We start from the raw sequence: 14476 nt of genomic DNA on the forward strand, positions 1-14476 counted from the left end.
TATTTACTAAAGTAGAATACTATAGTAGGAGTTTTTGCTATTTCTTTTTAATCCAGGGAGCCATTTTCTTCAAGTATTTTATAACATTTGGAACACAGTACTTTATAGGTAGTGGTTGCTCAACAAATCCTTGTTGAATGAGCTAACAAATTAATACAAACTCAAAGTGTTTTTAAAATTTTAAACTGTGATTTAGGCTATAATTCCCATAAATTAAGATTATACTCCACAAAGACTCACAAATGAAAATATTAGTATCATTTGCTGAAATTTTATATTAGCTCCCCTTCTTTTGAAACAATATATTTAAATCAGGTAGAAAACTTAAACTAGGTGCTAAATAAATATTCAGATCTATATTATCCAGACCCAAAGAATATATGCTAAAAATACAACTACAAAAATTTCTGTAATACTGTTTGTAGTAATCCTTTGGGTTTCTTGAGTGCAGTGATACGTTACCCAATTTTGTCTCCTTTGTATTTAATATATAGTCATAGTCAAGCAACATATGTTTTGCAAGGAAAAGAAATTAGAAAAGAATAATGCATCTAAACCTGTATTTCTTATTTATATGTTATGCTCTTTTCCATTCTATTACTGGAATAGTAGAAATTATAGGTATACAGTGTAGCCAGGAATCATCAATAATTAGATTCAGCTTGTCAGTGTTTATAGTTTTAGCTGTATATGAGATAGATTACTCTTCATGTTTTTTTCTCTTTACTGTTTTAATTTTATGTTTATTTTTGATTCTCTGAGGTAATGAAGTCTAATAAAAAGAATTTGGGCCCAGGAGCCTTGGGTACTGAATAAATCCTAGAAAGATTAAGTCCACTGGTGTTCTCCCAGTCAGAGTGGGCCCCTTCCAAATACAGTGACTTTATTTTTAACATTTAAAAAATATTTATGAGAGTTGATAGAGAGTTGGTCATAAATCTTGAATACTAAGACTAATAGTGTTACTTCTGAAATTTACATACTACAATAGATTTAGTTTTTAACATTTATATAAAATATAAAAACACATGCCGATCTTCTTTTCTCTATCCACAAGAAAATTGTAACATTATGGAGTCTATACATGCTAGTTAGGCTGGGAGTAGTAGGAATTGTGTGGTATCCTCTCCTTCTGTACCATGTTAGGGAGTACTGCTTAGTATCGATCTTGTATTTCCATTTATTTATCATTCTGAAACATTTAGACTCCTGCCATTTATGGAAAATTCACAGTGTCTAATAAAGGGAAATATGTGGTTGGGGTTTAGATAATGCTAAGTTGGAATCCTGGTGCCAACGTTTCCCAGTTGTGTCACTGTGGACCAGAAGCTTGCTTTTCTGAGCCTCAATATATCCATAAATAAAAGATACACAAACCTACCCCATGGTCGTCTGAGAAATAATTAAAAAATCTTATTATCAGAAATAAATGGAATAGGTACAATGACTGCATGAAATAATTACACAGATTTTGGTAGATGATGAAAATGATACTCATTAACAAAGTTTCACAAAGCAAATGAAATCATAACGTTGGCTATCCTTCAGATACAAATCCAAGAATATCCCTATCTCCTAGGAAGTGTAAATTCTCCTTGTGGACATTTCAATCATAAGCAGGAATAAAATCTAAATTGTATATCTGGATCCTATTGCAGTAGCTTATTTTACAGTGACACTGTCTTGCATTATAATCCTGTTCTACATGAGACTTGCACAGGTGAAGAGTGTTTCAAAGAACACCATATTTAAATCTAGGAAAATCAATTTTTTCCTTAAGTAAAAAGAGAAAATAATTTGGCAATAATAAAGAATTTAAGACAGAAAAATATTCCACAGTTTCACCAGCCTTAACCACACTACCCCTTTCCATGGGAACCCTAGCTATCATTTATTTCTGAATGTTCTCTCCCTTGGTTCAAAGTAAAATTTCCTATTTTACTGTTGCAACCATAATTTTTGTGATGTTTTTCCACACTATTTTTTTCAAATTATTTATTTCAAGACTGTATCATCTGGTACAAATCACATGAACTCTAGGCTTCGTCAGTCCATCTGTAGTCCCTAATTTTCACATTTTTATTTTAGAAACTGTTGATGGAAATTGATGAGTTCATTTTTCTCATCAAGTGCTTTGATATTATCTTATCAGATTGTGCCAAACTGTGTTATTGGCAGTAAATTTAACATCCCAAAATTCATAGATGCTAGTGGGTCACCTCATCCATCTGCCTTATGTTCATACCATTAATTATATAAATTGTTATAGATCCCTAGCTTTCTGCACAACAGAGACACATGGTAGAGTTAAGAGAGAGAGCAGGGGCAAGGGGAGGGATATTTATATAGTGCCACACACAGATGGATGCTTAAAAATGCTGCTTAATGATCCTCACTGATGACAAGGGTGGATGGGAAATAGTATTGACAAGTGATGATGGTGCCGACAGCTGAGGGAATCACTTCCCTTTTCTGCTTAAAAAAATCAAGCAGATATTTGTGATAATTTCTTATATTAAAATCAGTTTCATTAATACTATTGATTTGTTGCATTTTTATGCTAAAATCTAAAATACATCATTTAAATATATTCTTTCAGCCAGAAAGAAAGCATATGGCCACCTATCCATTATACATAAGGAAAGATATTCTACATTGTTCCTTAAATTATTTTTCCAAATCAGATACTTTTCTGGATCTTTCTGCTATTATAGGGTTATTCTTTTGAGTCTTCACTCATTACATTAAATTATTTTAAAAGGATCATTGTTAAAGAGGATAGGCTTATCTTTTGAAAAATATCAGAGTCAGTATCTTTGATACTTTCTTTTATTTTTCCTTATTCTTGTATTCATGGAAAGTTCATCATATTGAGGTTCTTTTTCTGGCCTGAATGTCTTTTCTACAAATGGGTGAGTGTAAGCTGTGAAATAGAACATTCACTTTCATAAAACTTTAAACTTAAGCAATTAGTCAAAGAACTTTTTTTCCATTCCTCAAATGTCCAGTGGAAAATGTAGATGAGAAGTATGCACACAGAAATCTCATAGAACCATAGCATCTCCATGATAGAAGGGACTTTGGAGGCCATCCTTCTTGTCAACCTCACCATGAGGTAAGAGTTTGACCTATGCATCCATGACCAGTGGTCACCTGGGGTCTGGATGAACATTGCCAGGTAATGGGCCCTATATTTCCTGAAATAGCACATTCTATTGTTGATCAGCTTATTAGAGAGTAATTGTTGGAGAGTCTTAGTTATTTATAATTTATTCTCTACCTAGTTCTGGAAAATCTAGCCTGCTCCTTGAACCCATATCTTATTAGAATTGGCAAATCAGCAGAATTCTCAAATAAATTGAAAGTTATTATAATAAACTACTTTTAATGTTATTCAAAACATTTGATCAAAACAAAAAAATCCCCTAAACACACACACATATACACAAGATAATCATGGTTGAAATTCATTATTTACCCATTTATTCATTCTTTGAGTGGTCCACAAACATTTGTTAAGCACTCTTATCAGGTGACACACTAGCTAGGTAGCCAAGATGCAAATATTGTAAAAGATATCTGTCACTTTTAAGTAACTCACAATCAAAGTAGTATATTCAGTTATAAACTCACATGGTACCCTCCTCTTTATTGTACTTTTATCACAATTATAGTTAGTTGCTTACATATTTGTTTATGCAGTACTGCCTACCTGCACTAGAATGTAATTTCCATGATGGTAGACTGTGCCTTAAGCAGAGTAGGGCCTCATAAATATCAGAGGCTAAGAAATAATTCTAACTAAATAGCAATGATACAAACAAAGCATTATAATAGATAAAACAAATTGCTAACTCATTGAGGCAAGGGAGATTAATTTTTCTTGGAGGAGGTATTGCTATTGACCTTGAATAGTGAATAAGGGTTTCTCAGAGTGTGGAAAAAAGCATGTCATACACGGAAGTCATATTGGATTTGGGGAGTGGCAGGTAATATGAAATGGCTGGAATGAAGGAAGATGATTTATAAATAAATACAATTTATGAATCTGATCATTTACTTTTTCAGTCAACTAATATTTGTTGTATGACACTTAGAATACAAGGATTAATAAGATCAGACATGATCACGGGCCTCAAGGAAATTGGAGAGGATGGGTATTAGTCAAATAATTAATTATCCCAACAAATATGAAATTTAGTCTGACAAGTACTGCTGTGGATGAAAGTTACCTGATTCAAGAGATTTTAAAAATAAGATTATTGGAGAATTCGGAGGCCAGAGGGAGCTCAGACATGAACCTTGAGTTGATGTCTGAAGGTGAAGATGGGAAAGAAAAGATGTGTACTTCTGTGTGATAGAGGAAGATGTTTCATTAAAGGCAATGAAAGAAGATTCTAGAACCTACTAGGGAGACTAGAAGGCAGCAAGATACATGATAGAAGGGCAGAAATAAGCAGAGTTCAGGTGTTCTGATCTTTGTGTTGTGTCCCTTCTCTTTCTTGAGAGCTGGGGAGACATGGAAGTATCTTTTACAGGAAGTGACCCTGACCTGCTGGTGTGGGCTGGCAGTGTACAGAACCAGCAGGAGAGGTCCAGAGCAGATGGAGACAGTTACCATTAAAGCTAGTGCCAGGGAAGCAGGGGTAAGGAGAAGTTCTGTGGGATGCATCTCTCTTTATCAGCACAATCAAGCTTTCTCACTGCAGCCGTTACCCTTCACTGAAATGAACAATCTGTAGGAGATAACACAGCACAGCTTGGTGTAGTCTGAATCAATATTTTGATGGGGAGGGGGAGACAGAAATAAAAGTTTTTTAAAACTTCGACTGAAAGGTGAAAAGCAAAAAAAAAAAAATGAAGTAGGGTGTGATGGCAAGAGACTCATCTAGACACATACACACCTGGTTGTAGTTCAAGCTCAGCTAAGTGATGTCACTTGTCACATGACCTCATTGGATCTCAGTGTTAAAAGGTATAAATAAAGAAATTGGACCAGATCATAACCAAGCTCCCTTCTTCCACATTCTGTGATTTCAGTCTCAAAACATTGGAGTGCATAAAGCATGGTGTAATATTGTAGCCAAGCCAAGTGTGGTGGCTTATCATGTAGTCTCAGTACTCTAGAAGGCTGAGGTAGGAGGATCACAATTCAAGGCCAGCCTGGAAAACTTAGTGACTTAGCAAGACTCTATCTCAAAAAAAAAAAGATTTTGCTTGTGCAAAGGCCGTAGTTTCTATCTCTAATTCTCAGTATTTGAGCTTTTAAGAGAGCCATATTATCTATCCTATATTGTATTATGGAGAAATAGGAACAAGAAAATAATTTGGAGGTATGTTTTTCTACTAAATAGAGCCCAAATGAGGCACATCCCTTGTGCAAGAACCTTACCCCTAAACATTTCAGACTGATCATTACATCATCTATGACCTTAAATTACTAGAATAAACTTAATAGAATGTTTAACTCATCCAAAATTCATGGAAATTTTTTGATTTGGTTTCAGAGAGGCTACATCTGCCTTATGCCAAATGTCGAAATGGAATATGAAATTAAAGTCAGTTACTCAAAAAAGCTGATGATATTAACCATGCAGAACACCTGGTAGCAACTGAAGTTTGTGGTTCTTTTATTTTTGAGTTACTACAGTGATCTATTGTTTGCCATTCCTTTTAGTGGTATCAAGAGTTCTCTGTTGACAGTCTTGTGCCTTTTTCTTATCACCTTTCCTCTTTGCCCCATTTACTTCATTGTGAGTCTGGGAAGATGTTTGCAAAAGGAGACATTTAAAAGAACACATATCAGGCCCCAACAAAAATGGGTAACATCATAACCATAATAGAAAATCCACTACCTGAACGGCTGGATGCTCCAATATAAATTGAGCTCTTTTTTGCATTTGTTTTGAAACGGATTGAAATTCTCAGCCATGACTATACTTTTTAGCTTATAAAAGGTCTAAGATGCTTTGTAACTCACTATTTCATTTTTCAGAATAAGAATTTTTTTGGTCAACTATTCTTATAAAATTTTCTAAAAGAAAGCCCAGTATATTTTCTAGTAATAGTAAATATATATGTAAATATCTATATGTGGTCTAATTCTTTAAGTAATTATATATTCTGATGAAGAAAATGGTACCTAAATAGAATATTTATAAATTTAGTGACATCTATGATATTGAAAGATGCTCATATTACATATTCTTGTTACTTGTCTTTTCCTCTTCTTGCTGCAACACAATGCCTCCTTTGACCACTGAAAGCAAAGCTTTTAGGATTTCATTTGAGTGTATCTAAAAAAAGCATCGGTTATATCAAGGATGAAAGTCCTGGGTGTTTTTAAACTAAGGAGTAAATAGTTGTGCTAAAATTGAGGAATATATTGACATTAGCAGTCTTTGATTGCAGAAAAGAAATGCCACCATTTACTTTTCTGAGAATGAGGGCAATATTTCAGTTATTACCAGAACTTGACATTGAAAACCAATAGACAATATGAAATTCATGAATATTTCTAAATCCTAAAGCAATCCAAGTATGTTCAATTTCTTAGAATAGCTGAAAGTTTCCAGGAACTTTCTTTAAAGTATCATATCTACATAATAATACATTTGATTTGTTTTCACCTGTTATAACTTCATTGTTTTTCATTAGTATGTTTTGGAGCTCCTTTTTAAAATTTCAGGTGATGAAAACATTGATTACATTTTATCTGATAGTTGTGATTCCTTTGTCTTCCTCTATCAACTGCAAATCTCCGTGACTCTCTGAAACAGAAATAGCTCCTATAAAAATTTGTTACTAAATATCACACATGAAAACTTAAGATTTCATGATAGCAGCCATTCTTTCTGGGGTGAGGTGGAATCTCAGCATTGTTTTCATTTGCATCTCTCCAATGACCAGTGATGTTGAACATTTTTTCATGTATTTGTTTGCTATTTCTACTTCTTTGTCTGAGAAATGTCTGTTCATTTCAGACGCCCATTTTCTGATTGGATTTTAAATTTGGGAGGTCTGATCCTTTTAAGTTCTTTGTAGATTCGAGATAGTAGACCTTTGTCTGAGGAAAAGCAGGTGAAGATTTTTTCCCCCATTGTGGGTTGTCTCTTTACACTGCTGGTGGTTTCTCTTGCTGTGCAGAAGCCTTTTAACAAGAAGAGATCCCACTTGTTGATTGTTTGTGCTAGTTCACGGGCAACTGAGGTTTTTTTTCAAAAAATCTTTTCCTACACCGATGTCTTCAAGAGTTCTACCTAACCTCTGTTCCAACTGGTTCAGAGTTTCTATTTTAATATTTAGATCTTTAATCCATTTTGATTTTAGTTTAGTGCATGGCGAGAGATATAGGTCTAGTTTTAATCTTTGGGAAGTTGAAACCCAATTTTTCCAGCACCATTTAATAAAGAGGCTATGGGGAAAGAGAAACCCTGCTCCACTGCTGGTGGGAGTGTAGACTGGTGCAAGCACTGTGGAAATCAGTATGGAGATACCTCAAAGAACTAGGACTGGAAGTTCCATTTGACCCTGCTATTCCCCTGCTGGGGATCTTCCCCAAAGAATTAAAAGAATCATACTACAGTGATATATCTGCACCCATGTTCATAGCAGCACAGTTTGTGATAGCTAAAACTTGGAAACAGCCCAAATGCCCATCAACTGGAGACTGGATAAAGAAAATGTGGGTTTTTTTAAATAAAATGAAGTACTACTCAACCATAAAAAAATGAGAAATTAGAGACATTTATAGCTAAATGGATGCACATTGAGGCAATACTCTTAAGTGAAATAAATAGGACACATGTATAAATACTGAATAGTTTCTCTGGTGTGAGAAACTGAAAGTGTAAATAAGGACTAAAACGTATAATAAGTAATGTGAAATAGGAAGAAAAGGGGCAAAGGGGAAGGAAGTGAGAGAGGTAGGGAAAGGAAAGAAGGGAATGGAATTAATATGAGAAAATGGAACAATAGGAACGAAATCTTTGTAAATAGGGAGGAATGGAGGGGTTGAAGGGAGGGCAAGGAAAGGGGGAAAAATAAGAACCAAGAGAGATTATGTAAAGGTGAAAATTTCCAATGATGAGTGTCATTATATTGTATACCTAAAATGTACCAATGATTAGAATGAATAATCGATAATGCAAAATAGGAAGTAAAGGTCCAAAGGGGTAGGGGTAGTGGGAGGGGCAGGGGAAACGAAAGAAGGGAAAGGAAAAATGATGAGAAATGGAAAAAAATGGAAATAAAAGCTTTGTAAATAAGGAAGGGTGGAGGGGGTGAAGGGAGGACTAGGAATGGGGAAAAAATAAGATCCAAGATGCATCATGTAAAGGTACAAGTTCCCAATGAGAAATGTAAATGTGTTGTATACCTAAAATGTACCAATAAAACAATTTAAGGAAAAACAAACTTAAGGAAAAACAAACTTAAGAAAATGCTATGGAGCAATACCCAGAGTGATGTGAACTTAAAGGTCTCAGAGCAGCTTGTTTGCAAATGCCTGCTCAGTGTGTACTACCAACCCAAAAATGAAACATTAAACATCACTTAGACCTTTAGGAAAACTGGCTTTTTATCTTCACAGGATTGCACATGTGACACCCTGCTTGGCTACACTAAAGAAGTGCCAAGTGTCTGACATAATGCTAGTATTTTTGAGACTACAGTAAAAAAATTCACCCCCCTCCCCAACTCAGAGCCTGAAGCTGTAATTACGATGCTATGATCAGAAAGTTGTGTTTGTCAGGTTTGGTACTGAATGGGTGGCAGCATAATTCCACGCTGCTGGTAGAGGATCAGGGTGCAGCTGTGCAAAACTCAAATGTTTGTTGTTGTTTATTGTTTAAAAATCACTTTTATCTCTAACAGACTAAGGAAGGGATGGTTAGTACATTTGCACTGCCAACTGATTTGTTGCAGGCTTGACTTTCAGTTATACCAAGGGGGTGAAGTAAATCAACCAATTGGCAAGAGAAAATAGCCACTGAGATTTCACTCATTACATAAAATACATGTCTTTGGTTTGTAACTGGCCATATGTATGTATAAATTCTAACCAGCTGCATAGCATCTACACAGTTTGAGCATTGGGCTATTAAATTTTTATTATACTTACATACTAAATTGATATACTTATATACTAATATGATTAATTCTTATGGGGTAAAATGAGTGTGATAGACACAATTTCACTTATAAAATTATATATGAGAAAACATAGCATTGTATCCACTTTCATTACTAAAATTAAAAACATAAATTTTGCAAACACTGTGCAGTGGTAAAACACAATACCTAACCTAGAGGGAACCGACAGATTCATTGTTAGAAGTAAAATTAATATTGCAGAACAGAACATAGATTAAAAATGAAAAGTTACAGTATAAGAAAATCAACTAAACACTAAATAAAAGAAATGAAAATTGTATAATGTTCTGAAGGTAGCTGAAGATAGTCTGGTTCAAACCATGATAAAAATTAAAGGGCTCTTGAAGTGAAATATGAAAATCACTTTTTCTTAAGAATCTAGACATAAAAAATGCTTTCACTGTAAGTGAGGTAGTATATGTCTATGTCTATGTAAAATAAGGATGGTGATTGGAAGGAGTAGGGTGGTAAAGGCCACTTCATAACAGGAAGAAGTTAATCCAGTGTTACAAGAAATCAAATAATTGTAGACATGGAAATGTGATTGTTTAATGGGTGAGGAAATTAAAGTCAAGTCAGAAATGTGAAAGAGATGAAGAAATTCAACTGAACTACACCTAGGTATCCGGAGTTTTACACAACCTCCCTTAAAAAAAAACAACTGTCGTGGTTGATGCACATCATGGTCCCAGTTACTTGGGAGGCTGAGGCAGGAGAACTGCTTGAGCCCAAGAGTTTGAGACTAGCCTAGGCAGCAAAGTGAGACCACATCTCAAAAAAGAAAAAATAAAAGAAGTAATTGTTGGGGCTGAGTGTAGCTCAGTCGTAGATAATGTGCTTAGTATGTGAGAGGTCCTGGGTTCAACCTACAGCAACACGCAGTATCTTGTTCTAGATTTCTTTCTCTTCTTATGGAGGACTTTTATTTTCAGCTCAGGAGGATTTTATATTCAGATAGAATATAGGATATAGAAAACTTTAAGTATGTACAAGCTTCAAAATACATAATCTGGTTTTGTGGTTTATGCAACGTTTTAAGAATGGAAAGATCTAGAGAACAGAATGGGAAGAGAAGAAATGGCATAGCAGAAAGATACACAATGTGCAGGATAAGAGAGACAGGAAAGTATGAAAAATCCACAGAGGAAGAAAGAGAATGGAGAATAACAAGTGGGCAGAGAAAAAGCCTCAGTTTCAATGGCATAGTTGATCCAGGATTATGCTGCACAGTTTAGCTGAATTGTTTTATTCTGAAAGCTCAATTATAACTTTCTAAACACTCTTCACAGCTTTTCAACTACTCAAGAACTTACACCTTTGAACCTGCACTCTTTACTGAGTAATATGCAGGATGTTATGCCAAGGAAAAAATTAAAATTTTAACCACAGCAACAAATAATGAGAGTAGATAATTAAGTTACAGAAATCAAATTAACAGACCATTCTCTAACCCTGAATTTCTACTTTCCTGGATACTTAAAGGGGAGTAAATTTCAGTTTGTCTTTTATTGTGGGGTTTGTAATCAACACTGAATTTCCTATAATAGAAAGTTCTTGATCAGTGAAGAAGATATTTTGAAATTTAAGTCTTATGACCTCCCTTCATGAGACACATACCCTAAAAAAAAAGGGAAATCACTATACGTCATAGGTGTGAAATTATTTTAGACAAGTGGTGCCCTACCAGTGACTTTGGTGTGGCATTTGCTTTTAGTGATGACTTTTACATGATAGCGAGGCACACTATGCCCTTGGCCATAAACATGAGATATTTCTTTCATTTTGGAATTAGCTCTCTTTCTGGAAAATCTCATATCCAATGTCATAATCAAGTAAACAACTATTTACCTTCTTCACTTTTGTACAATGCATGGTTTTCCAAAAAAGTAAGTTCACTTTACACTTATATCCAGATTAAAAGTGAGTTGGTCTTACTGTCTCATTCATGTGGACTAATCACATAATCTAAACAGATTGTTGAGATATAAATGCACGTACAGCTAAGCTAGTAAGTGGAGACTAGACATTCAGATTCACCACTGGAATTGCCCATCTCTAATATTTTTAGCTTTTTTTTTTAGCTTTTTGCCTGATCTTGATATTGCTACTTAATGTTTTAAATATTTATAGTTCACTGTCAGCATGAATACAAAATTCAGACATGAACATCAATGACACCAAAATGTATGTTATGGGTGCCTATTATGTTGTGGGTACAATGCTTTGTAAAGAAAAAGTGGGTCCATGATTCCAAGTCCTATAGACATATAATCTTACCAGGGCATCCAGAAGATATGCAGAAGGAAAAAAATTGAAAGCTAAAACTTATTTAATAGACACAAAAATAGCATTTATTGTTCATTTTCTTTCAGTGGTTAGAAACCAAACTCCAGGGAGAAATATGAAGATTCTTATTCTCTTCAGAGATATCTTCTTGTAGTGAGATATTTTGCATAAACTCTTTTAATTGTTGAAACACTACCTATGAAGCAGATACTATTTCCCCATTTTGTAGATTAAGAAATTGAAGCTCAGAGAGTTTAAGTTACTTGATAAATCATTATATCTCCTCTTCATTTTTATAAAAATAGTCATTTTTTCATCTGTGAGGAAAGTGTATATGTATATGCCTAAAATATTCCTGTAACTACATAGTTGAAAAAAAATCCCAATTCAAATATATTTACTGGCCATATTTAAAATACTTCTTATATAGTCCATCTATATTTTTTCATAAACTTAACATATTCATTTGAGAGGATACTTGCCCTCCAGATGGAGAAATAAATTTAACTTTCAGGATAGAGAAACCAGAGGCATGCAGAAATTGGTGCGCATTTTTAAAAGATTGCTAATTATAAAGACTTCTCAAATCTAAAAGTTCTTTCCTTTGGTATAAGCCATTGACTTGTGAAACATGGTGTTTTACATTAAAGGTAGTGTTTTGGATGAATTGCTTGAAGCTCATGTTTTTCTGCAAAAGCATTTAAGGAGAAGATAAAAGATTCTTGCTGCTACAGATCAGAATAATAAATCAATAGAGGAGTACTAAAGCAATAATGTTTTAAATAATTAGCACATAGGAGAAAAAAACTTGGAAGCAAAAGAATAGAATGACACATACACACGTTGTGGTATACATTGTACGCACATAGCATATAAACATGGATTTTAGGCACATGATTCCAGTAACTCCACTTATGCATTTTCTTGGCATATATATTTAAAGAATTGATTTGCTATTTAACATCTATTAAACACATAAAGCATTGTTCTCCTTGATAGAGTCTTGGTCCTCAAGAGCTTCCTGGATGCTGTGGGAAAGATGTTATTGCAGTGGTGTGGTGAAATAGAAGAGACATTCACGGACAGTTTCATGCTCCCAGAGGGGATGTATCACGGAAGACTTGGAGGAGTGGAGCGTGTGACCTGAGTCATGAAGAGCAAGCAGCAGTTAGTCAAAAAGAAACAGAAGAAGTGGTCATTCTTCCAGGACATAACATGAACAAGCCAGACACTTGATACAATGATGTGTGTGGTATGGGATTGTTGGTGTGCAGAAGTCTCCCCTTAATGTGTTATACTTCCTGAGGTTTTACTTGCTCAAGGTCAAAAAGGTCCAAAAAAAATTAAATGGAAAGTTTCAGAAATTCATGAGTTAAATAATTTTTATTATAGTGTATATTATTACATGTAATTGTGCTAGTTTATTATTAGTCATTATTACTCTTTTACTGTGCCTAATTTATACAATAAACTATATCATAGTTATGCATGTACAAGAAAGAACATAACATTTACAGGGTTCAACACTCCCTGCACTTTCAAGTCTTGTGGTGTTACTGATGGTCAATGCCTTCTGTGAGGATAAGGGGGGATTATTACAGAATAAGGGAGAGATGAGAGGTGAGGGTACAGAGGCAGGTAGAGAGGTGCCTCTAAGATAGCTATAGAGTTTATAGTGAGATTTTATACTTACAGTAACAGTGAGTCTTCACTGGGTTTAAAGGACATGAGTGGCAATGTCAAACTTGTATCTTAGTAGACCATTTTAGTGCCTGTTTAGAAAATACTTTATAGATGGCCAAAACCAGAGTTGGATACCCCGTTAAGGGACTGTTGCAGAGATGTAGCTGAAAGGTGATGAGGGTATAAGTCAGTGCTTTGGATGGGAACTGGCTAATTTTGGTGGACTTAAGAATTGGTTAGGAGATATCATTGGTAAGACTTTGTGCTTGTTTGGATGTTGATGGATGGATCAGAATTTCTCAGACTTTGAGCCTGGGGTGGGAAAATCAATAATATGAGGTGTAGAATGAACAGGAACTGACCAAGTTGGTTGGAAGGATGGTCAGTTAAACCATTCATCAGCACACATGTATCATAGTCTGCAACTTGAGAAAGAGGTATCTGGTGACTTCTTTGAGAATTGTTAACTTACAGATACATAGGGCTGAATACACAGCGTCTGTGCAATAGTATGTTGTGTTGCCTCCTATGTCGTAAAGCAAAGACTTGTATCTCCAAAAAGAAAGCAGTCATTAATATTATACCTCCTGTTTTTAACAGCAGAATGATCCTATAGAACAGGAAGTGCTCTAGGAAAAAATGCAAGTAACCGAAGGATGGTTGTTTTCTTCCAGGGGTCAGTGGACATGCCTGCCTCAGAGAAATACGGCTACAGCTGACCACGTTATTTTAAGGGCCCTGGCTCTGCAGCTTCGTCCAGTTCAAAATGGCAGAAAAGGCTCCCCCGGGTTTAAATAGAAAGACTTCAAGGTCAACACTTTCCCTCCCTCCAGAACCTGTGGACATTATCAGAAGCAAGACGTGCTCCCGGAGAGTGAAGATCAATGTGGGGGGCCTCAACCACGAAGTGCTGTGGAGAACGCTGGACAGGCTGCCCAGGACACGCTTGGGGAAGCTGCGGGACTGCAACACGCACGAGAGCCTCCTGGAGGTGTGCGATGACTATAACCTCAGTGAGAACGAATACTTCTTTGATCGACATCCTGGAGCCTTCACGTCCATTTTAAATTTCTACCGGACAGGGAAGCTGCACATGATGGAAGAAATGTGTGCGCTCTCTTTTGGCCAAGAGCTTGATTATTGGGGGATTGATGAGATCTACTTAGAGTCCTGCTGCCAAGCCAGATACCATCAGAAGAAAGAACAGATGAATGAAGAACTGAGGCGAGAGGCAGAGACCATGCGCGAGCGAGAGGGAGAAGAGTTTGATAATACCTGCTGCCCCGAGAAACGGAAGAAACTTTGGGACTTGCTGGAGAAACCCAACTCATCAGTGGCCGCAAAGGTATGGAAA

The 14476-nt window shown here is 35.5% G+C and overlaps 1 protein-coding gene across 1 annotated transcript in view; it reads left to right on the plus strand.

The window, feature by feature from the left end:
• Kcnb2 (potassium voltage-gated channel subfamily B member 2) overlaps nt 1-14476 on the plus strand; it is a 443261-nt gene that overhangs the window by 13463 nt on the left and 415322 nt on the right. Inside the window, exon 2 of the mRNA XM_004842056.3 lies at nt 13797-14467. Within this exon, the coding sequence (XP_004842113.1) occupies nt 13889-14467 (579 nt within the window). The 5' untranslated portion in view covers nt 13797-13888. The remainder of the gene's footprint in view (nt 1-13796; nt 14468-14476) is intronic.

This window comes from Heterocephalus glaber, unplaced genomic scaffold (assembly GCF_053883595.1).
Source record: "Heterocephalus glaber isolate CG9 unplaced genomic scaffold, H.glaber_assembly_v1.0 deba00001553, whole genome shotgun sequence".
Lineage (NCBI taxonomy): Eukaryota > Metazoa > Chordata > Mammalia > Rodentia > Bathyergidae > Heterocephalus > Heterocephalus glaber.